The sequence below is a fragment of the Sceloporus undulatus genome, chromosome 3, assembly GCF_019175285.1.
Source record: "Sceloporus undulatus isolate JIND9_A2432 ecotype Alabama chromosome 3, SceUnd_v1.1, whole genome shotgun sequence".
In the NCBI taxonomy this organism is placed as follows: domain Eukaryota; kingdom Metazoa; phylum Chordata; class Lepidosauria; order Squamata; family Phrynosomatidae; genus Sceloporus; species Sceloporus undulatus.
Genome location: NC_056524.1, coordinates 246,557,359 through 246,579,678, shown reverse-complemented (window position 1 = coordinate 246,579,678; position 22,320 = coordinate 246,557,359). Strand labels below are relative to the sequence as shown.

Genomic DNA, 22,320 nt, shown 5'->3' with positions numbered 1-22,320 from the left:
AGGAGCACCAGCTAACAGGAACCACCAGAAGAATCAGGGTTAAAAGAATGCAAATTACAAAACTGAAAGTGTACAATTACAGGCTGGATCTGGGCTTCCGAATTTGTGCACATTCTTCTTGCTCAATAAGCTCTGTGCTCTCTATAAACCTGTTCCAGAAAATTAAAGAACCCTAAAGAACAGAATGTGGATGTTCCAGTGGGAAATCATTAAAAATCTCCTTTGATTTCCCTCCAGTGGAGTCTCTACTGGTCGGTTGTCCCGTCAACAGACAGAATTTGGTTGAAAGGCAAGTCAGAGTCCAACCCGATGTAGGTGTGACTACATCATAATACACTGGTACCCCGGGATACGAACGCGCCGCGTTACGAATTTTTCGGGTTACGAAGAAAAAACATTTAATTAATTATTTCCGGGTTACGAAGGTTTCCCCGGGTTGCGAAAAAAAGCCGGCGCTATTTTAAATGGAGCCGCGGCGGAGCCGCGGCTTTTCCCCATTAGCGCCTATGGGGATTCGCCTAACGAAAGACTTCCGGGTTACGAAAATGGCGCCGGAACGAATTAATTTCGTAACCCGGGGGACGAGTGTAGTGAGTTCCTAATGTAATGTAAACCTAAGGCAGGCCCCGAGACTTATTTTCTCACTGTATTTTAACTTGTTTCACTTATGGTAGCAAACGTAATCAGCTTTTATTTCAATGAAATGTGACCAGTGATTTCTACCATCCTTCTACAAAACTGCTGCATTGCCTCAGTAATAAAGATACATACTGAGCTATTTCCATAGGAAATGTCAAACTTCTGCTTTTCATCAATACAAACAATGAAAACATTGACATTAATGCTATTTTCAAGACAGCTACTTTTAAGTAACAGTATGTTTAAAAGTTTAATTCATTTCTGATACAAAATTAAAATTTCACAGAAATTAATAGTCTAGTGAATTAAATTCCATTGTTTCCCTTCATTAGAAAGAAATCTAGAACATGAACAAAAATGTCTGTTTTAGAAAGACTGTAGTTACAGGAGCTGAAACAAGCATCACTTTTAATGGGCTGAAGTTACAGTGTTCTATTTTCCAAACCCAAAAACTGTTCAACCAGCTTATAGTATGAACAGATAAAGAACTTGAGGAAACACAGAAATCTATCAGTAGCAGCACACCACTCATGATTTCTAAAAAGCATCCCTACCCTATATACTTTGGCACAGAGTTCAATGTAACAACTCCAAGAGATCAGCTACTGTTTTGTTTGTAGAAGATTACTGAATATTGTTGTATTTTTCATTATCTAGGCAGCTCTATGGAAGACTGAGGTCATGTGTGGCATAAAAGGTTCATGTATTGCATTCCCATGTCTTGACACAACTCTGTTATTTCAACACACTTCTGTGAGCCAGTGCAGGTAAGTGACAAACACAGTTGTCAGGCAGCTGCAAAAGTAAGAAAAGGCAAGTTGTCTCATCAACAAGCATTTTCAACTTATCTGCTAAATTAAATAAACAAAGGATGCAAGTGCCACCTGAAAACTACAACACAGAGCAGCAATGTGCATGCAAGAATGAGCCAAAACACTATCACAGATCTTTTAAACCCCTTCATATGTGATGCTTTTCAATGATGCCTGTTCACAGTTGCTAGCCGTGACTATAGAGTAAGGATGAGGCATGTGTTGACCTCCACAATCTATTGGATTCCAACTCTCATCATCCCTCATATCACTGGTTAATCTGACTAGTACTAATAAGAACTACAGTCCAGCAACATCAAGAGGGCCACATATTCTCCATCCTTGGCGTAAAGAATCAAGCCATAGCTTCTACACTAAGAACACTTTTGTCTTAACTTCCTGTTGTCATACCTGAAAAGATTGCCAAAAATGGAGAAAAGGGGGGGGGGGAACAGAACTGGAAGCCTAATTTCAGTTTTGAAAAGTTTTGATGTTAAGCTGGTGGTGACAGGTGTTTGACTCCATTAAAAGGTGAATTACTGCTCTGGTAACTTTCTTGAGTTTTTCCCCCAAGGAAAAGCATAGTTGTGGGGGCCAGGTATTGTAAATAACATCCTTAGGGCTACCTGTGGTGCTGTGTTAGCTTAACCTTTTAAGTAACCCTCAAAGAAAACCCATCCACTGATACACAATGTTGCCATGATATTCAAAAAGTCTCAGAAAAAAAAAACCCCGCAAGCCTGCCAAGTGTGTACTGGCATATTTCCCTAAATTCCGAATGTACCAATTTTTCCTTGCAGCAGGTGAGATACCAATCCATCTAGGCCAGTACTTTCTATTTTGACTAGTTACAGTCAATGTCTCAGGCAAAGGGGGCCCTTGCAGCTAAAATATCTTTTCACTGGATTTTCAACATGCAATGCATGTGTTGCAATATTAAAACCCAGGTTCTGTTTAATCATGCTGCTGGGATGTTGAGTCAAAGTAGTTTGATAAGACCAACCCTTTTCAAAGCAATAACTATTGCAGTTTTTAATATATATGTATATATACATTTTTTAGTTATCAGTACCTGAGCACCTAATCTGGAGAGATACCTATTCCTCAAACTAAAGTCATTCTTTGGCTGTAATTTGGCTAAGTCATCTTCATTCTGACGTCTGATTTTTTCCCGTCTTTTTGCTCTGTGAAGACAAAGGGAATGCTATTAATGCACATGTGTATTCAGAAGATGTGATAGAACATCTGTTGGGTGTTATTCCTAGAACAATAAAACAGCTGGGAAGGTAGGTTAAATCAAACACATTTGATAGGCAGACACTCTTTTCTTCAATATTTATTTATAAAGGTCAAAATTCCTGTGCAAAAGTGCAATTTTCAACATGGTTAGTCAAAGGATAAGCTTTACCTTTAACAAAAGAAGTACATTTAAACAGAATACAGTTCCAGTACAAACACAAGGACAGAAACTTCCCCAAGCACAAGACTGCTTAGCAGGATGCTAGAAAAAGGTCCAATATTTTGTTCTCCCAGAGACAGGCATTTGATTTAACATAATTTCTCCAATCGTTCTACCACACATATGTCATTTAAACTCTCATGATCCAGGAATTCATATGATAGTTTTATTATGAAACCACAATTTGCAACAAGAAACCAAGAAACATTAACCTGCATTTTGTAAGGCAATAAAAATGCAATTACTGAGTAACAATACACCACTATTATTTGAACCATCATTATTCCACAGTAGAAAGATAAAGTCATCCAAAGAGCTGCCAATAGACTAAAACACTGGCTCCACATAAGCTTCAGTTGAATAGTAGTCTTCAACTACAGGTGATAAACATGAAAGTTTTGTCTGACTCCAGTTTAAGTGCTTCGATAATGATGTCAGTTTGAGCACCGATACAAATCAAGTGATTAAAAAATTCAATGCACTGAATCAATTATTTCAAAGAGCTTGGTGTTTAGCCCTCAAGACAAATACACTACAACACTCTTCAACTGGACACGTTGCTGATCAAATCATTCCTACTTCTGGAAGATTTCCTATTCAAATTTCTTTTCTGCAAAAAATATTGTAGTGACAGGTTATTGTTACCACTATTACACCTTGAAGGAGCTGAAGAAAAAGCTGTAATTTATCTCTACAGAGAGATAAATTGTTATTTTGACTTATGAGACCAGCCTCTGAACCTGCTAGAAGCTAGAAGACTAAAACCTGCATCATACCTGACCATTGGTCATGTTGAGTGGAACTGATGAGAATTTTCTTAAGCCAAAAATGGCTTGCATGTACTATCTAATACAGTGTCAATTCACATCAGACATTTATTTTTACCCACAAACCAGACTGCACACAGACAAATACTGATATGCTTGACAACTGTATTATAGACAGCAACAGTCTCTTTGGCGACAGAAACAACTTCAGTAGGATAAACAATAAGCTGTGTCCCCTGAATTTTTAGGGTACCTTGACAAATGTAAAGGCTCATAAAAATTATCTCTAACTTGTTAAGGCTGATAGAGAAAATAGTATGACTTTATTTTTTTAGAATTTTTAAAAGCTGCTGAATAAGTTTCTGAATGAAAATCTGCATTTTCTTAGCCATAAAACAAATTGTTTAAGGCAGGAGTAGTCAAAAGGTAGTCATCCAGATGTTCCTGAACTGCAAATTCCATCAATCCTAGCCAGTACAGTCAATTGCAAGAAATACTGGCAGATGTGCTTCAGTAATGTCTACAGGGTTACTCTGTCCATTCCAAAATTAATGACGATATCAAATTATTTATAGCACAATTGCCAGATCTATATGGCTACAGCCTACTTTTAACATTGTGCAAAACAAACTTTGGAATTGGTAGTTTGTCATGGCAAAGGTTGGTTTGTTCACAACACTCTGAATTAGAATGGAGTGGGGAGAATATGACCTACCAGCTGCATACAACCCCACACTTGTTTCTGAAGCCCCAGGGCCTCCCAAAACTCTGCTGTTTATTGACTTTAGGCAAGAAAGACCACACACCACCTAATTTGATTTCAATCAGCCTCTGGTTTACTGCTTAATGATAAAAAAGCTCAGGTTGGGACAGGGGAAACAGAGTGAAACTGCTAGTGTAAGGGACTACTTTTAGCAATAAAATAAAATGAACATTTTTAAAACATTTAAGGATGGGAGACCCAGGGAGGGAGGAGGCCACCCAACATTCCCTGGGGGCCAGTGAGCCCACTCTGTGTTAAATGAAGACTCAGGTCACATTTCAGTATACTATCTGTTATGGAATTACTTGTTATAGTATCAATATGTATCATTATAATACATTTCAGTATCAGAATCTTCCACTCTATCAACAAATTTTCTCAACTCCTCTCCAAGAGGTCATAAATGTTTACTGTACATTATATCAAGTAACCATAAAACTATAGAGAAATAACTAAAACATTTGAAAGTGTGCAGTCATGTCTATATTCATTACCCATTTACCCACCTACCCACTGCTTTGTTTCTGTTCTGTTTTGCAGATGATTTAGGTTTGAACCCCACCTACATACTTACTCAGCCACAGCTTGCTTCTGTAGTTTTTCCCTTTTCTTTGCAGACCAGTTAAGGTCACCTCCTATGGCAGAAGAGATACCCACGTTTTAACAGAGAACTTGAACACTTGTTTTACAAGAAGTCCCTTCCTACCCTAAAGATGTGTATTGCGTCATAAGCTTATGGGGGCCAAAGATTACTTCAATGTATATTTTTTAAAATTTGGGAAAAACAACTCCAGTTCATTTGTAGAAAGGAAATTTCACTACATCAAGAATGGTTAATGAAAAAGAATGTGACTTGCACAATTCTGGACATGTCAATCCCAGATTTTTGCTATAATGACCGATCTCTTACTCCTACTAGACAACCATGATGACAATCCATCATGATTGTCTCTGTAGCATCCAAATTCTTTTCCTTCCCACTGAAGCCTGAGGAACACACATTTCAATTCTAAACAATCATACCTAGAAACAAGTTTTACTGCTACTGATGGGTGAAATCAATAGAATACTACTGAAAAAACTGCTTCTCAGTGGAAGCAGTTTTTTCTTCCATACATATAAGTTAATGGGCCTAACATACTTTCTTATTGTCAGTCAGTCCATCATTTATTGTATTTGACTAAAAGCCATTACAACTTCATTAAAAAAAACCAGCAACAATATATCCATAAAAAATAGGTAGCATGTATCTTCTTACTGGATATACCCACACTTCAGTAACCTAAACTGTTTACTACTTCAGTGCAGCTAGGTTGCAGGGGCCCTATTTTGCCAATTTTGGTCCAGCTGCATTTATTTTCCACTAGCTTGCAGACCCAAATCAATGTACAAATGCTGGTCTTTCAAACTACAGTGCTTCTGAGGGCCATGGAGCAATGGGACTCTCCCCTTTCCTATTACCTCTCCCAAACCAACAGGTTCATGGAAATTCACTGATCCAGGTGCCATGCAAAGCAAAACTCAGACAAGAGCTTCAGGCTGTGTTTTCTCAATGGTAGCACTGTGAAGAACCCTGCCAAACCAGGCATGCTTGGTTATTTCATGGCTGACTTTTTAGAGTCTTGAAAACCATCAGCGAAATTTAGTAGCCACAGAGCTATTTCGCTCTGTTGATTCCTTGTCTGCATTCAATTTAGGTGCACTTTTTAAAAATTTAGTCAGATGTTTTTGACTACTGAAATGCTGTAGCATTTTAAGACTACAGTATAAACTACTTCAAAGACCCACTTCAGTAGTGTAAAATGTAGTGTGTGTGTGTGTGTGTGTGTTAAACATGATTATTGGAAAACTGCTAGATGTAATGTACTTACAACAAAAAGAAAACAAAGTGACAGTGCCAGGAGAAAGAAACAATTGCAAATGTAATATGTTAGGTTTATACAGTGGACCCTTGTTATACGCTAGGATTTGGTTCCAAGATCCCCCGTGGATAACAAAATCCGTGTATGCTCAAGTCCCATTACATATAATGACACAGCAAAATGGTGTCCCTTATAAATAATGGAAAATCCAAGTTTGATATTTGAAATTTATACTTTTTGGAACATTTTCAAACCATGTATGCTTGAATCCGTGTATAAAAAATCTGTGTATAAGAAGGGCTGACTGTAATTGGATACAAAGTGGTACATGGGAGATAAATATGTTTATAGTTACTGTGAAATATCTGTGAGAGTAGTATGTGACAGCAAAAGAGATTCACAGTCAGACCATTAAGAAGTATAAATACTGTGGTAACAAAATTGTTTCAGCTACAAGGTTTTGCCACTATGTTAACATTAATTCAAGTTAAGATCATCATCTGTACACACAGCTGACTAAAATATAAGTGCACACAAATTAAGTAACAAAAAAGGCACTTACCTCTAAGATAATTCACAAAGTACAGCATAACTACAGCAATGAGTGACACTAAAAGCCAAAAGAAAGAAACTATATGAAGCTCAGATTTAAGGAAAATAGCCTTAGGCTGCATCTGCAGAAATAATCCAGTCTGACACTGCGTTAACTACCATGACTCAGTGCCATGGAATTCTGGGAATTGTAGTTTTGTTAGGCATTTAATCTTCTCTTATCAGAAAGCTCTAATGCCACAACAAACTACAAATCCCTGGATTCCATAGCATCGAATCATAGCAGTTAAAGTGGCGTCAAACTGAAGTAGTTTTGCAATACAGATGCTGCTTTATTGTAAATGATTTCGCAAACCAAAGATTTTCAAATAGGGCATTCCTCTAGTACTACAGTGGTTTTCATGTAAACAGCAAAGGTGGCCATCATGTGCAGAACCATACAGGAATACTTTAACTCCAAACAAATGCAACTACAGCAATATAGATGGTAAATGCTCTTGCACAGTATCACAAATATATGAGCCAGATCCCATTATTGGGGAAACAAGGTCTTTAGAATGAGGCTGAGTGCACTGCGCAGGTAGAACAGAAATTAGCAAGGGACAAAGAGAATGAGATAAAGTAAAAGTGGAGTACATCAGTCAGTCTCTGGCAAAGATCAGAATAATAAAGTTCCCAGGTTGCTCTGGTCAGATTACTAGTCTGATGGGAAATATATCATAGGCAACTGCTTTGGCCTACCTATGTCCAAGAGTTTTCTATGCCAGAATGCCTTCTTATTTTGCAGTGCAATAGTTAGGCCACAACACAGGCTGAATTGTCTAACATCTCTGAGGTCCAAACACTGTGAGGGCTTCAAGATCACATTAGCCTCCATACTGGAAAAACAGAGTGCGCATGTATCTGTGTACTTTTCTACACTAGCAATGTTCTTTTAAAACACAACAGACAAATCACTAAAAATGAAGTCAACATCTCTAACTAGTCTATATCTTTTTGGAGTACACAGTCGGTAAGGAGAAAAACTTTAGTCCTAGCCCAATTTCCTCCTGGAACCTCTCTACCATAGCTCTTATTGAAATCTCCTTTTATGCCAATTACTTATTTTTTGGAAAGGCATTTTGCACCTTCAGATGATATCATACTTACAACACACACAAGCACTGAAGAATATTTCTAGGAACAGATACCCTCGAGAATCCAGTATCATACCAGCTGCAATGGCAATGATGGCTAGACCCAAATTCTGGATTGATTGCATGCTGAAAAGAATTAAGGCAATTGGTTTACAGAGGCCTTTTTTTTCTTCAATTACTTTTTTAAAGCTGCTTAAAATTATCATCTTAACTTCTCTACAATATTTGAACTTACAAGGAAACAAAAATCTACAATAATCTAATAAATAATGAAATATGAATGACACAGACAGCAGAACTGCTGCTCAATACAGTAAACTGCAAGTAAGATGAGGGACACATCTCCACAGACATTTCAAATGCATTTTCAAGACACTGTACTTTTTGCCTAGCAGTAATTACACTTTGAAGCCTACAAAACACCACACGTAAACCATCAGGATGGTTTACCTTTTAAAAACAAATGTTCACACCCTCCCCCAAATGTCAGAATATAAATAACTATTACTTACAAGCCATAAGCTGTTCCCAGCTGATGTTCAGGGACAACAAAAGCAACCATAGGCCATAAGGCACAAGCAAGTAGGGAATAAGCTACTCCCAGCAAACACTGTGGAAGAGATTTATAAAAATGACATTATCATTTAAGAACACCAAAGGGAGCTATTTATATGGGTTTAAAAATCATACACTGTATTTCTGCATAGTTCTCCAGTTATAATAGGCTGCTTCTATTTGTTTATTCTGTTACTGAGGTTACTTAAACCAGTTAAAATAATAAATATGTATGACCAATGCAAACATTTACTAACAGCATCTCTCATAGTAGCACAATTGATAAACAATAGCATTCATACTATGGACATGTCCTTTAGTAATCTAAATTGCTATTCTAAAAAAAGCTGCTTTAGAATTTTGTTTTTGTTATACATGTGGAAGGAATGAAGACTGTATATAAGCATTTACTGTTGGAATCCTATATTCGTTCACACAAAAGTATTTAGAGCACAATGTATGAAACATGGTCCCTATGCAAAATGACAATTAGGCACACACACACCTACATTTGAATAAAATAAAATCTAAAGAAATGCCTACCATGGCAACCCAAGGGTTCCAGAAAGTAAAGGCCAACATGATGTGAGAAGCCAAAGTAGTCACTACAGCACATATAACCCAAGTAATATTCTTTCCAACTTTGTCTACTAGGAATCCGAAGACAGGGGACATGGGTGCTGATATGACATACACAATACTGTAAAAGAAACAAAATTACTTCCAGATTAAGAATTCAAGATGCAAAAAACAGTAAAGAAATAAGGCTAACTCCTTTAGAGTTTAATTTGTGATATAAAACCTTACTTACTTACTTCCCCTCCTCCGAATGAGGGTTCATTATACAATAAACCATATCATCTGGGACTATTTTTGTAACAGAAATAAAAGAGTAGATTTTATCCACTTACTGTGTGGGAAGGTAAGACTAGACTCTATAGTGTTCTGTTCTGTCTTGTCTTTGGCATTTTTACAAGTCAGTAAATTAGTGAATCAACTGTACTCTAGTCTGGGTACTAGTCTGTTGAGTTTTAAACTCCCCCCTTCTTTCCTTATAGATCTTGCTACAGTGCACCCGCTCCATACGCAGGCACATCATACATGGCTTCCTGTTTACGTGAAGTCGCGTCGCCATTAAATGAATGGTGCAGCGCCCGCAACATACCCGCAACGCGCCGCCACGATCACAAGCCCCATTATATTGAATGGGGCTCAAGCTTAAGCTGGATTTGCCTTACGTGGGGGGTCCGGAACGGATCCCAACATAAGGCAAGGCTCCACTGTATTAAACTTCAGAATTAGCAGAAGGGTGTGTGCATTTGGCACGCTGCTCTCAGAGAAGTACCAGGCTGAAACAATGCACACGATGATACAATCAGCCAGACTGTTAACTTGGATTGACTATGGGGAGCAAACAAGTCCCTTGTTGGAACAGTTCCACTGGATCTCCATCTATTTCCAGGCATAATTCAAGGGACTGTTGATGACCTATAAAGCCCTATCTGGTTCAGGCCAGGTTATTTGAAGGATGAACCTGCCTGGATTTTGAGATCTTTTGGGGAGGCCCTGCTCTCTGCCTCATCACCCTCACAGGTACATTTAGTGGTAACACAGGAGAAGGCCTTCCTGGTGGCTGTTCCCAGGCTCTCAGACTCCCAGAGGCTAAATCATCACCCTCCTTACTCTCTGCAAGCAGATAAAAGGCTTTTGATGCTGGCAGGTCTTTGAGAAGTGATTTGTAAGGGAAAACAGGCCTTGTATAATTTACTGAAGATCCATTACTTGTTCTTTTCTTAATTTGTTTTAATGTTACAATGATGTAATTGCTTTTTAACTTTTGTACGCTATTACTTTTTAACTATGTTTTAACTGTTGTAAGCCACCTTGAGTTCCAAACTAAGAGAAAGGCATGATAAAAACTAATTAAATACAGTATCTTATTTTTTAAAGCAGTACGATATTTACCTGTTGATCGCACTTGCTTCTTGAGAGGAAAATTTGAACTTCTCAATGAAGAAAACTCTGTTGAAAAAATGCCATGGACATTTTATTACCATGCCAGCTTAGAGAAAAAATGAACAACTCAAAGTAACTAACTTACAATTACAATAGGAGTAGCTTATCAGCAGCCCACAAGGTCAAAGCCACATAAGAGAAGTTCTCTTAAAGAGAACTGCTAACTGAATATTTAGCAATTTCCTTTATTTATGAATAATGAGTAACAAGAAACAGGGCCAGCACAAGACACTGTATCACTTCCCACAGCCTTTTGAAAAATCAGGTCAATGGATCCTAATTCTATTCCACTCCCACAACTGTATAAATATTCTTCATACCTGAAGCTTTAATAACACTCTGTACTGTATCTGAAGAAATGGGTTTATATTATTAAAAAGCTTATGCTATAATAATAAAAATAGTCTTACAGGTGCTGCCACCTTTCTTTTTTTCTCTCTCTTCCTTTCTCTGTTTCATGGAGCAAGAAAGTAGTCTAGGCATGAGTTGGCTCATGAAACTACACCAGAAAGAGACATTCTAGCCAAATAGTAATCTTGGTTGGGCTACATGATCATTCTTGGGGGGAGAGAGGCAGGCAAGCTCCAACTGCCTGCCTGTATGAAGACAAGGCCTCCCTTCAGCCACCATCTTGGGGGGAGAGAGGCAGGCAAGCTCCAACTGCCTGCCTGTAAGAAGAGAAGCCCTCCCTTCAGCCACCATCTTGGGGGGGAGAGAGGCAGGCAAGCTCCAACTGCCTGCCTGTAAGAAGAGAAGCCCTCCCTTCAGCCACCATCTTGGGGGGGAGAGAGGCAGGCAAGCTCCAACTGCCTGCCTGTAAGAAGAGAAGCCCTCCCTTCAGCCACCATCTTGGGGGGAGAGAGGCAGGCAAGCTCCAACTGCCTGCCTGTATGAAGACAAGGCCTCCCTTCAGCCACCATCTTGAGGGGAGAGAGGCAGGCAAGCTCCAACTGCCTGCCTGTATGAAGACAAGGCCTCCCTTCAGCCACCATCTTGGGGGGAGAGAGGCCTGTTATGTTTTATTTTTGTTTTTGTTTTTTTACTTTGTATTGTACTTCCTGCTGTACACCGCTTTGATCTAATTTGGAAAAGCGGTATATAAATAAACATTATTATTATTATTATTATTATTATTATTATTAATATATGGGTATCAGATGGGGAGGGAGGCTGAAAAAAATCTTGGGTTTTAAGAATAGCATTAAGTGTACATAAAAATATTTGCAAGTAAATTATGCAGTCTTAGTAACAGTAAGTCTTCCATTAAAAGAGAGATGAGATTAATAAGGATATACACACAGCCTCTGGTCTGACTTACAATGTTTACTCTTTTTAGAGTAAGTACTGGTAACATGTGACAGTCCAGCTAAATTCAAGCTATTATATTAGATCTTTTGAGGTGGTGCTCTTGATGGTTGCACATGGGTCTGACATCCTCTTGGGAATCAACCATGTGTTAGGGCCTTTAGTGTGTTGGCTTCCATCCCTTGGAATACCCTCCTGAAAGAGGTTATATATGTACCTGCATGTCACCTTCTTTTTGAGCAAGGTTTTCTTGACTAGTAAATACAATTCATCTTTTCTATCAGTGCATTTTGCTTTTATTATAATATTTATAATTTTTTATCCATTGTACACTACTCAAATATCTGATATGGTGCAGTTTCTAAATTCACCGGACAATGGAGTAGAGCATTGCGGACCTCAGAAAAGATACTGGCATGCAACTGAACACTATGCTACAAGCTATAAAGCAAGCATAGATTTCCCAACTCAACATTTTCATCACAAGACTAAAATTGGTAATAACAGTAGAATATCTGCAAGGGAGAATCAATAGATAAATAGGAAATGTTTCACCCTGCCCATACCCACGGATTCTCTGTTGTATGCATGCCAACTAGACAGGATGCTTGAGAAACATGAGCATGTGAACTTCACTCTTAATTATTTTTTTAAAACAAACCACACTATCTACTTAGCAATTTGGAGTTTTCTACATTTGTAGATCTTCACTGGCTAATAAATTACTGACCCATGCTCTGTTCTCTTCCTTTCCTTGCTCACATTTTAGTGTTTGAATTATGCTACGGCTGGTCACTTAACATGAATGCAAAAACCTCTAAACACAACATAAATTTAAAAAAACTTTAATATCTATTGTAAATCACTATCATCTATGTTCAAAATTGAAGTTAGTTAAAGAGTACACTTCTAGCTAAACTGCATAAACACCATTGGGGGGGGGGGGGTATTTTCAATTGGAAAACACCATGCTATTTTCCCAAAGGTTTACGAAGAGAAAAAGAGAAAGAAAGAGAGGCTTCAAGTCATCAATCAACTTATGGTAACCCCACAAATTGCACAGGGTTTTCTTAGACAGAGAATACTCAGAGGTGGTTTAGTCAGTTCCTTCCTCTGAAATATAACCTACAGCACCTGGTATTTGTTGGTGCTCTCCCTTCCAAGTACTAACCAGAGCTGATCCTACTTAGCTTCCAAAATCTGATGGGATCTGGTTCCTTTAGGGTATTTAGACCAATATGAGGCCATCCCATTAAATATAGATTTAGCAAAACACACATGATACATATTGTATTTCCTACATGAAAATGTTATCAATACATGTAATGCTTGTGCAAAAAAGTCTATATTAAACCAATGGAAAATACAGGTCAGTTTTCAAAAGATCAAGTCCATCATACTTTCTTTAATAGTGAGAAGCCTAATGTCATATTAAACATATACTTACTTTCCAAGTCCAATGAATGGGAAGACGGCCACATAATAACAAACACAGACAATAAATATGAGCCATAAGGACAATGAAAAGTCTTTCACATCAGTTAATTTAATCACTTCACCTTGAGAAAACAGAAACATCAGCATCAGAACAACAAAACTACATTTTTAAAAGACAGATTCAGAAGCATTTTGTAACACTGGATTTCATGAAAATGTTTCTACATTAAGAAGAGACATATTCCTACTGCTGTTTTTTTAAGAGTTGCCTTGACCTGTTTTAAGAGTTGCCTTAACTTGTTCTGCCTGCCTGCTGTTACTGACATTCTAGCTGTGTCTTACAGAAGTAAAGGAGAGCCTTCCATTTCCCAAGCTAACAGCAAACAGCATCATGAAAGAGACAAATGGGTGAAACACATAATCACGAAGGGGTGGCTTGAAACCACCCCCACCAAACACACGCCGCAGTCCTGAAGGTGCACTCCACCACCAGCCTAAATAGGAGCAGAAAAGATCAGCTCCTATTTGGGCCACTTTAGGCTGTCCTGAAGCAACCCTTGGCAGCTTTTGGGCACTCCCGGGGGGGGGGGGGGGAATGTATTGCCAAAATACCACACCCCTGGAGCAGCTTGGTCACCTCCGTCTGATCAGCTGGGTGGCTTCCAGGTGGCTTGGGGGAGTGTGCCATCAAAATGCCATGCCCCCAAGCTGCCCAGAAGATGGCTTTTCCGGCTAGTCTGTTCAGGCCCAAAGTTATGTCATTTCAAAATAAGTAGAGTTCACTGCCATGTATGTGATGCCTTCACAAATTATGCTTGCCAAATGAAGATGATGAAGGAAGGAATAGGTTCAACATTTTTGTCTATTCACTCTGTAGCAAACATCTTTTTAAAAACAAAAATTCTATTACTATACACCAACACTCACTCACCAGTCTTCCCTTGCTCTTTGCAAAGAATTTTCTCAGCTCTTTTATCCAGATAGGCAAGAATGAGAGCACAGACTAATGAAAAGATACACGTCACACCACCTGCAATTAAGAGAAAATGTACTGTATATCAGCAAAATTTTATACCAAAATGGCAACCTACTATCTAACCACAGAAGTAATAAATGAATACGTGAAGCATCTAGTATCAAACAGAATGAATTATCACCTCCAGAAGACATATTTACTAAGTCTATGTACTATCTTTCCTCCAAAAAGAGTATATGGTTTACAGAAAAGATGGTCTGCTCACAGACAGTTGTTACAGAATTTGTCACTAATATTCAAGTTTGTGTGAATTAGTCTTTCCATAAAACAACAGGGCTAAAGACAGGAGTCACCACCTTTTGAATTCAATTAGCATTGCACCGCATAGCAGTTGTAATGCGAGAACAGAGACAGCTCAGAAGAAATCCAGACCAAGAATGGGCAGTATCATACATAACATAGAGGACTTTTGTCAATTTCAAGGTAGCATGATAATGGGCAATCCAGGCTTTTGTTTGCTGTCATTTAATAAATGTTCCAATCTGACAGCAGTGGTATGTTATTAGATATGGAACTAGAGAGAGCCAAATGCAATTTTCTACAGATTGATCCCTCCAGATGTTTTGGCCTACAATCCTTATTATTCGTGGCCATTAGCAATGCTGTTCAAGAGTGGTAGGAGTTACCGTATATACTCGACTATAAGTCAACTTCATATATAAGTCAAGGGCAAATTTTGGGCCCAAAATTCTGGATTTTGATATGACCCCTGGATAAGTTGAGGGTAAAACGTAAATGCATGTAATGAAGGATGTAAAGGACGAAGTAATGGAAAACAATGCCAAAAAGTTACAAAATTCCAGCAGACATAACTACTGTATTTGTGCACATACTAAAGGCTGGATGGCTGAGAGAGAGAGCAAAAGGGAGTCAGTGCTTCCAGGGCAGATTAAACTCTTGTCTTTCACCATATACACACACACGTTAAAATACAGTACTTACATCAACCCATGGATAAGTCGACTCAGGTTTTTTGGGACAGTTTTTAACCTAAATTTCTAGACTTATACATGAGTATATACAGTATGTTCAAAACACAGAGGGACTTGACTGGGAAGAGATTACCTAAAAACAAGTGGGGAGATAACCTAGATTTTGAGTCCCAAAGCCCCTAGCTAGTACACCCTTTGCTACTGGATTATGGGATGTATAGTCTAAAACTATGGAAAGCCAATTTCCTTACCCATGGCCTAAATAATATATGCAAAGCTGTGAGAAACAATGATCTATTAAATAAATGCCTAGCTCAGAATCTGACAGATTCTCAGTTCATTATTCACCAGTTTAAGTGGCTGCATCACTTCTTTTTCCAGCTTATGTATTTAATGTTTATCAATTCACTCCCAATAGTTCTAAAAACAGTCACAATGAGCATCAGAATTATCTATGGTAGGACTATGGTTCAAGACTACAGCTGCTTTGTTCTAATGGGATCAGGCACTCAGGTTGTGCATTAATGGAGAGCAGAACATGATAATGCAGTCTCATATATAGCTATGTGAAAGTGATTCTAATTTTCTCCTTCTCCATTGGAACAACAGAAAGTACCATTGTGGGGAAGCAAGAAAAATTAATTCTCTATTTCAACATATACCACTTAAATTTTTGACATCATCGTGAACCATCAAGTTTGCTTTCTTTGCTTTACACCTCTGTTTCACACATTGTATCAAGTACCTGGAGGTTACAATAGTTTATAAATTAAACTGTAACCAGTACCTTCCAATTCATCCATACTGGAGCAAGTCCCAAAATGTTAAGAGTAAATAATGGAATAATTTACTAACCTATAAAAAGTGCTACACCAAGAGTGGTATGACCTGTAGAACCTAGCAGGTCTTGAACTCTGGAGTACACCCATCCCATAATATTCATATTCACAGTGCTCCCCTAGGAAGAAAGATGAATTGTAATAATATATTCAACATGATAAGAAATAACATGACACAAGAATTTACATCTGAATATTCAGTGTATTGCTGTTATTGCTGTTGCATGCCTTCAAGTCATTTCCAATAGGTGAACCGATCACAGGGTTTTCTTGTTAAGTTTCTTCAGAGGGGGTTTGCCATTGCCATCCTCTGACGCTGAAAGAGTGTGATTTGTCAAAGTCACTCAATGGTTTACATGGCCAAGACAGGATTTGAACCCTGGGCTCAAAAGTCACAGTCCAACATTCAAAACACTACACCATCCTGGCCCAGTTTAGAAAGAGAGAGAACCCAAGACTTAAAATATTACCAGGTTGAACAACTGTCTGCCATCAAGAATCCAAAATTCATAAATAAAATATGTTGGGGGGAGAGTTGACTCTGAGATCTCTCTATCAGCAGCAAATGCCCTGTATCCTTTATGTTGCACTTGGAGAGCTGACTTAGTAGACTATGGGGCAGGACAGATCACCCAGAAAGGGTGCCTTGAAGCTGCCCCTGAGAAAGCCAGAATGGGGCCACAGCAACTGCATGCTGCAGCCCCAATTTGCCTTTTTGCTGGCCCAAAAAGAAGTGGCATAGAGCTGCTCCTTTCTGCACCGGCAAAAAACCCGGCTTTTCCATGCTGCCTCTGTTTTAAGCCACTTCAGCAGCATGTGGCATCTAAATGCTGTGCCTCCAGAGCGTCTGGAAGCCAGCTGATGTGCAGCCACTCTGGGTGCCTTTGGAGCATCATGGGAGTGTGTAGCATGTGCAGGCCATGCCCCCAAGCCACCCAGAAGACAGCTTTTAGTGCCTGTCTGTACCAGCTCTATATTTAACTGAGGCACATTTTACTCAAGGTTTGGCTTATTTCTAATTATATTCCCATATTTAATACAGCACAACCATACAGACACACCGAAGAAAATACAGGCAAGGTGATGAGCTGCTGTAGCTATTGGTTGCAACAGGCAAAAATAGTGCCTCTAGGTAATCAGATCTTACAGATATTTAACAGGGAATAGTTAGCAACAACATGCCCTAGGTAGCCATTTGCAACCAATAACTCCTCCCATTACTGACCACTGAGAGAGTTGTACTCTCAAACACGTCAGTGAGGAAGGCTGCCCTACGGAGAATCTTCTATGGAATCTGACTGGCCATAGTGCTGAACTAGAAGGATTTTCAGTCTGAACTGTCATTCTGATAACATTCTTAATCTGGTCTGCTCCTAAGTTATTATAGGACAGCACTCACCAGAAACCAGACTCAAAGATATCCTTCTGATTCCAAGTACAAACATATGCAGGCTGGCATTCTTTGCAAAAGAGGCTTTTGGGTGCAATTTGAGGTTGCTTGTTTAACATCTATCACCAATTTTAAATATATAATAATAATATAAAATTTTTATTTGCCACCCGCCTTCCAAAGTCAGGCGGCTAACAAAATGCACCGAAGTGCAGACATATACAAGATTAAAAACAACCATATAAAACACAATCCATAAAACAATAAAAAGCCCCTTAGCCCTCTCACGGCCACCAGAGAGGAGGGAGGCCCACAGGTATTTAGTCGGGGAATGCCTGATTAAATAGAAGGTTTTAAGACCCTTCCTAAATGGGCCAGGGTGGAGATGAGCGGAGCTCCGTGGCAGCGTAGTCCAAGGGTGCGGGGCGCTGTGGAAAAAGATCTTCTGGCAGTGACAGCCCAACTAGCCCCTTGCACCTTAGGCAGTTCTGCCCAGATGTTCTGAGGGTGCGAGGCGAATGTACGGGAGAGGGTCCTTCAGGAATCTGGGCCCAAGCCATTTAGGGCTTTATAGGTAATACCAACGCCTTTAATTGAGCTCGGAAGCGGATGGGCAGCCAATGGAGATCTTTAAGCACAGGTGTGGTTATGTGCTGGTCACTGGGAGGCACCAGTGACAGCCGCGCGCCTCATTTTGCCACCATTTGCAGCTTCCGAGTTTGGTTAAGGGTTGCCCATGGAGACATTACAAAATCCGTCTCGAAGTTACCATAGCGTGTACAAAACAGTTTCAAGGTCCCTCTGGGCCAGGTATGGGCGCAGCTGGCGAATCAGCGAAGCTGATAACAGGTACTCTTGTACCGTCGCATTCACCTGAGCGTCAGGTGAGGACGAGTCAAGAAGCACCCCAGACTGCGCCGGAGGTCCTTCACGGGGAGCGTGACCCCATTGGACAGGGTGGAACCCCCTCCATTCCTGGACCAGGGAACCTCACTGTCCCTCCGTTTTTCTCTGGATTAATGTTTGATGTCTGTTTTCCTCATCCAGCCCATTAATGACTCGACAGGCCACGAGAGGAGAACGCCATCCCAGCACTGCATCAGTCGAGACATAGAGAAAAATGATTTGGGTGTCATCAGCGTACTGATAACCCGCGCCCCATGTCTCCGGCTGATCTCTCCCGCGGTTTCATGTAAATGTTAAATAGCATGGGAGACCAGAATGGCTCCTTGAGGGACCCGGTTTAAGGGCCCGCTCGCTGGGAGCACACGTCTCCCAGCTGAACCACTGGACCCGCTCCCAGAGAGGTGGAGCGGAACCATTGGAGCGCCAGTGCCCCCGATTCCCCACCTCAGCCAGGCGACTCCCAGAAGGATACCATGGTCTATGGTATCGAAGTCGAGAGAGTCCAGAAGCAACCAACAGGGACACGCTTCCCCTGTCAATGCCCAGACGGAAGTCATGACCAAGCGGGACCATGGCGTCCTCAACCCCATGACCCCCACGGAGCCAGTTTGAAATGGGTCCAGATAATCCGTTTCATCCAAGACCGCCTGAAGCTGATCGCAACCGCCCTTCTCGATCACCTTCCCAAAAATGGTAGCAGCGAAACAGGCCGATAATTATTATGAACCAGGGGGTCAAGTGAGGGCTTTTTTAGGATCGGTCTTATATGGCCAATTTAAGATCCGATGGAAATCGCCCATCCCTGAAAGATGTATTATTATCCGGTAGAACAAAAGTGTTACCGCCGGTCCCCCCGGGCTGCTAACCACGAGGGACGGGATCAAGAGAAGCAGGTGTCTTCCGAACATTCCGAGGATTTGTCCACATCCTCGGTTACTCACCGACTCAAACTGATCCAATATACACAGTCCACGGAGGGCTGGACGCTTCTACCCAGGTTCTGCCATAATGTCGGCGTTCAGACCTTGTTATACGAGAAGTTTTATCCACGAAAAAGTCGTTAAACAGTCACAGCAGGCCTTAGAAGGTTCAAGGATCTGGTTCAGGCAGGAGGGGCTGAGTTAGCTCCCTGACCACCCTGAACAACTCTGCCGGACGCACTCCGACGGACGCAATACGAGCACCATAGAACAGTTCTTGTTGCTCGTATGCTCTCCGTAGTCCTTTAACATCGGTCTAGGGAGTCTTGTCTTTGGAGCAAAGGTGTTTCCGCCAAGGTACTCTTAGCCGTCGCAGGAAACCCGCTTCTCGCCGGAGATCTTCCGTATACCAGTGCTACGTTTGGAAGCTGGCTGAGTAGGGCGCTTGGGTAGATTCTGTGTATAGCCCCAGAGAACCGGTATTCCAGATACCGGTGATGGGCATCACAGAGTCGCCGTCATTTCCAACGTGAGCCCTCTAGGCTTCTTGGAACCTCTCAGGTTCCATCAGCCTACGAGGGTGGACATTCTAAACCGGTCCCACCACCCGGGGGGATCTGGGTAGAGGCCTTGTTTTTCACCTCTACCAGGAAATATCCGTCCATGACAAGGGGGAATTAAGCTATCCACCCAGGATATTCCGCCCCGAACAGAAGACCAAATCGAGAGTATTACACGCACCCAATGCGTGGACCACTAAGATGGGACAGGCCCATGGCCGTCATGGTCTCCTGAATTCCCGAGCCGCACCAGATGGAACAGAACAGGCCGTGAGGGAGATGTTGAAGTCACCAGGACAAGAAGCCTGGGCGTCCCAACATCAGCTCAGCAACCAGCTGTTGTCACTCGTTAAGGGTCCGCTAATGCACGGGTGGCCGATACACTAACAGAATCCCCAGACTGTCCCTAGCCTTTGGGTCAGGTAAATACACTCGATATAGGTGTGTGCCGGAGGTGGTTTCTGCGTGAGGGACACGGTGTTCCTATGTACCAGGCCACACCCCCCGCCCACCTAACCTGCGCTGGTCCTTCACCGAGTACCCGGCAGGCAGGAGGCCTGAGCCCACACAGCATCCCCTTCAGGCCCCAGCCATGTCTCGGTATGCAACCAGGTCACACTTAGAGCCTCCAGGAGATCCTGGAGGATGTGGGTGTTATTTAATAGACCTGCATTGCACGGAGCAGCGACCGGGTTTGTGGCACGGTTTTAAATTTGCTCACTGACCCGTGGTCATTGAAACTATGAATTTTAAGGATTATCATTAAGAATCTTTACCCTAGAATTCTCTGATCTAATCTGAAACTTCTTTTTTAAAATCTATGTTCTTAATTGAAGTATTTTTCACTCTAATATCACAGGGAGGATAAATGGTGGGAGTATTTGTAGTACTATGATGATAACAGAAACAAAAAAGGAGTTTTAGACTTACAATTCAGCCATGCTGAGCTGTAGTCCAAACACAAGGTTTAATTCTTTTCTCTAAACCAACTGACAGATAGGTATTTTGCGCCACTGCTAAGGACTCTCCACCAATCCTAAATGAGGAAAGAGAGTTTAAGAATAAATGTTTAAAAAACAACATGCATGACACAACTATCTTGTGATTTAGAGTTATGCATTCATGTTAGTATAACAAGTTTCACCTAAGTTATCTGGATCAAAAGGGAAATGATAATGCTTCTGTTTCAAGATAGAACTGAAATGCTTTATAAGATTTTTTTAAATAAAGTTTCTCTAATTGTCTGGGGGGGGAGTTAAACACTGAAAGAGGTACGAGTGTGATACAAAGAACTTACCCAATACAAATCTGCCCGCTTCCATCAGCCAAAAAGCATACTTATCGCTCCCACAGCAAATATTACCTAAGAAACAAGAACCTTGTAAATGTGGAAATGTTAATGTGTGAAAATTGTAAATGTGCATTTTAACGTGTTGTAAGCCGCTTTGTTGTCTTGTCACAAAAAAGCGGGATATAAATAAGTTTACTATTTATTTATTATTTTTATTTAACATCTAAAGCTGGTATGTATTTTCACTTATATTTTTAATTTTAGAACAAAGTAATCTAATGGTCCAGAGATCATTGGAATGATCTATGACATCTATTGATCCATATTTGCAACTGCCTTATCTATTCCACTTACCTGTCCAATACCGACAAAACGCTGAATATTATTGTGCCCCACCGCAAGGAAGTTGTAAATCATTTAAGTCATTGTAATAAAGAGTGACACATGAAAGAACTTCTTATTTCAATTCACCTGTACTAAAATTCACTTTCAGAGCTCAACATATTGGACTGAAACAAAGAAATTTTCTGTTTTCTGTTCTTTCCTGATTGTCACTGTTTTACACGTCAAACAATACGCACCAAGGTGCAGAAATAAGGTGAGACACTAGCGATGGGTGTGGAACCCAAAGTTTGCACAAGAATATTTTTTTAAATTCTAGGCAGGGTCGGCAACCTTGGCCCACGGGCGGATGCGGCCCGCGGGCCTTCCTACCAGCCCCAGCGCGGTCCCTGCCACCGATTGCTGCCCCGCCCTCATGCCGCTCCAGACACCATTTTGTTTTTGAAAAGGTGAAGTCTCACGCGACGAAGGAAAGTCGCGTGAGACTTCACCGCCATTTTCAAACAAAATGGCCTGGGCCTCTGGGAGGCCCGCTGCGGTTGCCGGGGCCCTGTACAGGGCTGCAGCGGTGGCAGTGGCCTCTGGGAGGCCCATTGCGTGGTCCAGGGCCCTGCAACATGTCTGCGGCGGCGGGGCAGCGGCCCTCTGGAAGGCCCGTTTGCAGTTGCCAAGGCCCTGCTACAGGGCTGCATGTGGCGGCAGTGGGCCTCTGGAGGCCCGTGTTGGTCACGAGGCCCTGCTACAGGGCTCCAGTGCGGCATCGGGCCTCTGGGAGGGCCCGTTGCCGTCACTGGGGCCCTC

At 41.0% G+C, this 22,320-nt stretch overlaps 1 protein-coding gene across 2 annotated transcripts; it reads right to left on the bottom strand.

The window, feature by feature from the left end:
* Positions 1-594: 594 nt before the first annotated feature.
* MFSD1 (major facilitator superfamily domain containing 1) lies at positions 595-20,928 on the bottom strand. 2 transcript variants are annotated; one of them, XM_042459428.1, is made up of 12 exons: positions 20,817-20,928; positions 16,127-16,229; positions 14,235-14,333; positions 13,314-13,425; positions 10,511-10,567; positions 9,089-9,245; positions 8,503-8,600; positions 8,004-8,116; positions 6,865-6,912; positions 5,015-5,075; positions 2,524-2,635; positions 595-1,434 (listed from the first exon to the last, which is right to left on the bottom strand). In XM_042459428.1, the coding sequence occupies exons 2-12, from the start codon at positions 16,212-16,214 to the stop codon at positions 1,375-1,377; spliced, it is 1,005 nt and encodes a 334-aa protein (XP_042315362.1). In that variant the 5' UTR covers positions 16,215-16,229; positions 20,817-20,928; the 3' UTR covers positions 595-1,374. The 2 variants fall into 2 exon arrangements, with proteins under 2 accessions (XP_042315362.1, XP_042315363.1); XM_042459429.1 differs by lacking the exons at positions 595-1,434; positions 2,524-2,635 and adding an exon at positions 2,772-3,520.
* Between the last annotated feature and the right edge of the window lie 1,392 nt (positions 20,929-22,320).

What these genes read in the sequence shown, in the direction of transcription:
- MFSD1 (XM_042459428.1), bottom strand. Translation starts at nt 16,214, where the DNA reads ATGAATATTATGGGATGGGTGTACTCCAGAGTTCAAGACCTGCTAGGT. An exon ending in CAAAGAGCAAGGGAAGACTG is followed by an intron (nt 13,426 to 14,234) that starts GTGAGTGAGTGT and finishes TGTTTTCTCAAG; the next exon opens with GTGAAGTGATTAAATTAACT. An exon ending in GGAACCCTTGGGTTGCCATG is followed by an intron (nt 8,601 to 9,088) that starts GTAGGCATTTCT and finishes TCTCTTCCACAG; the next exon opens with TGTTTGCTGGGAGTAGCTTA.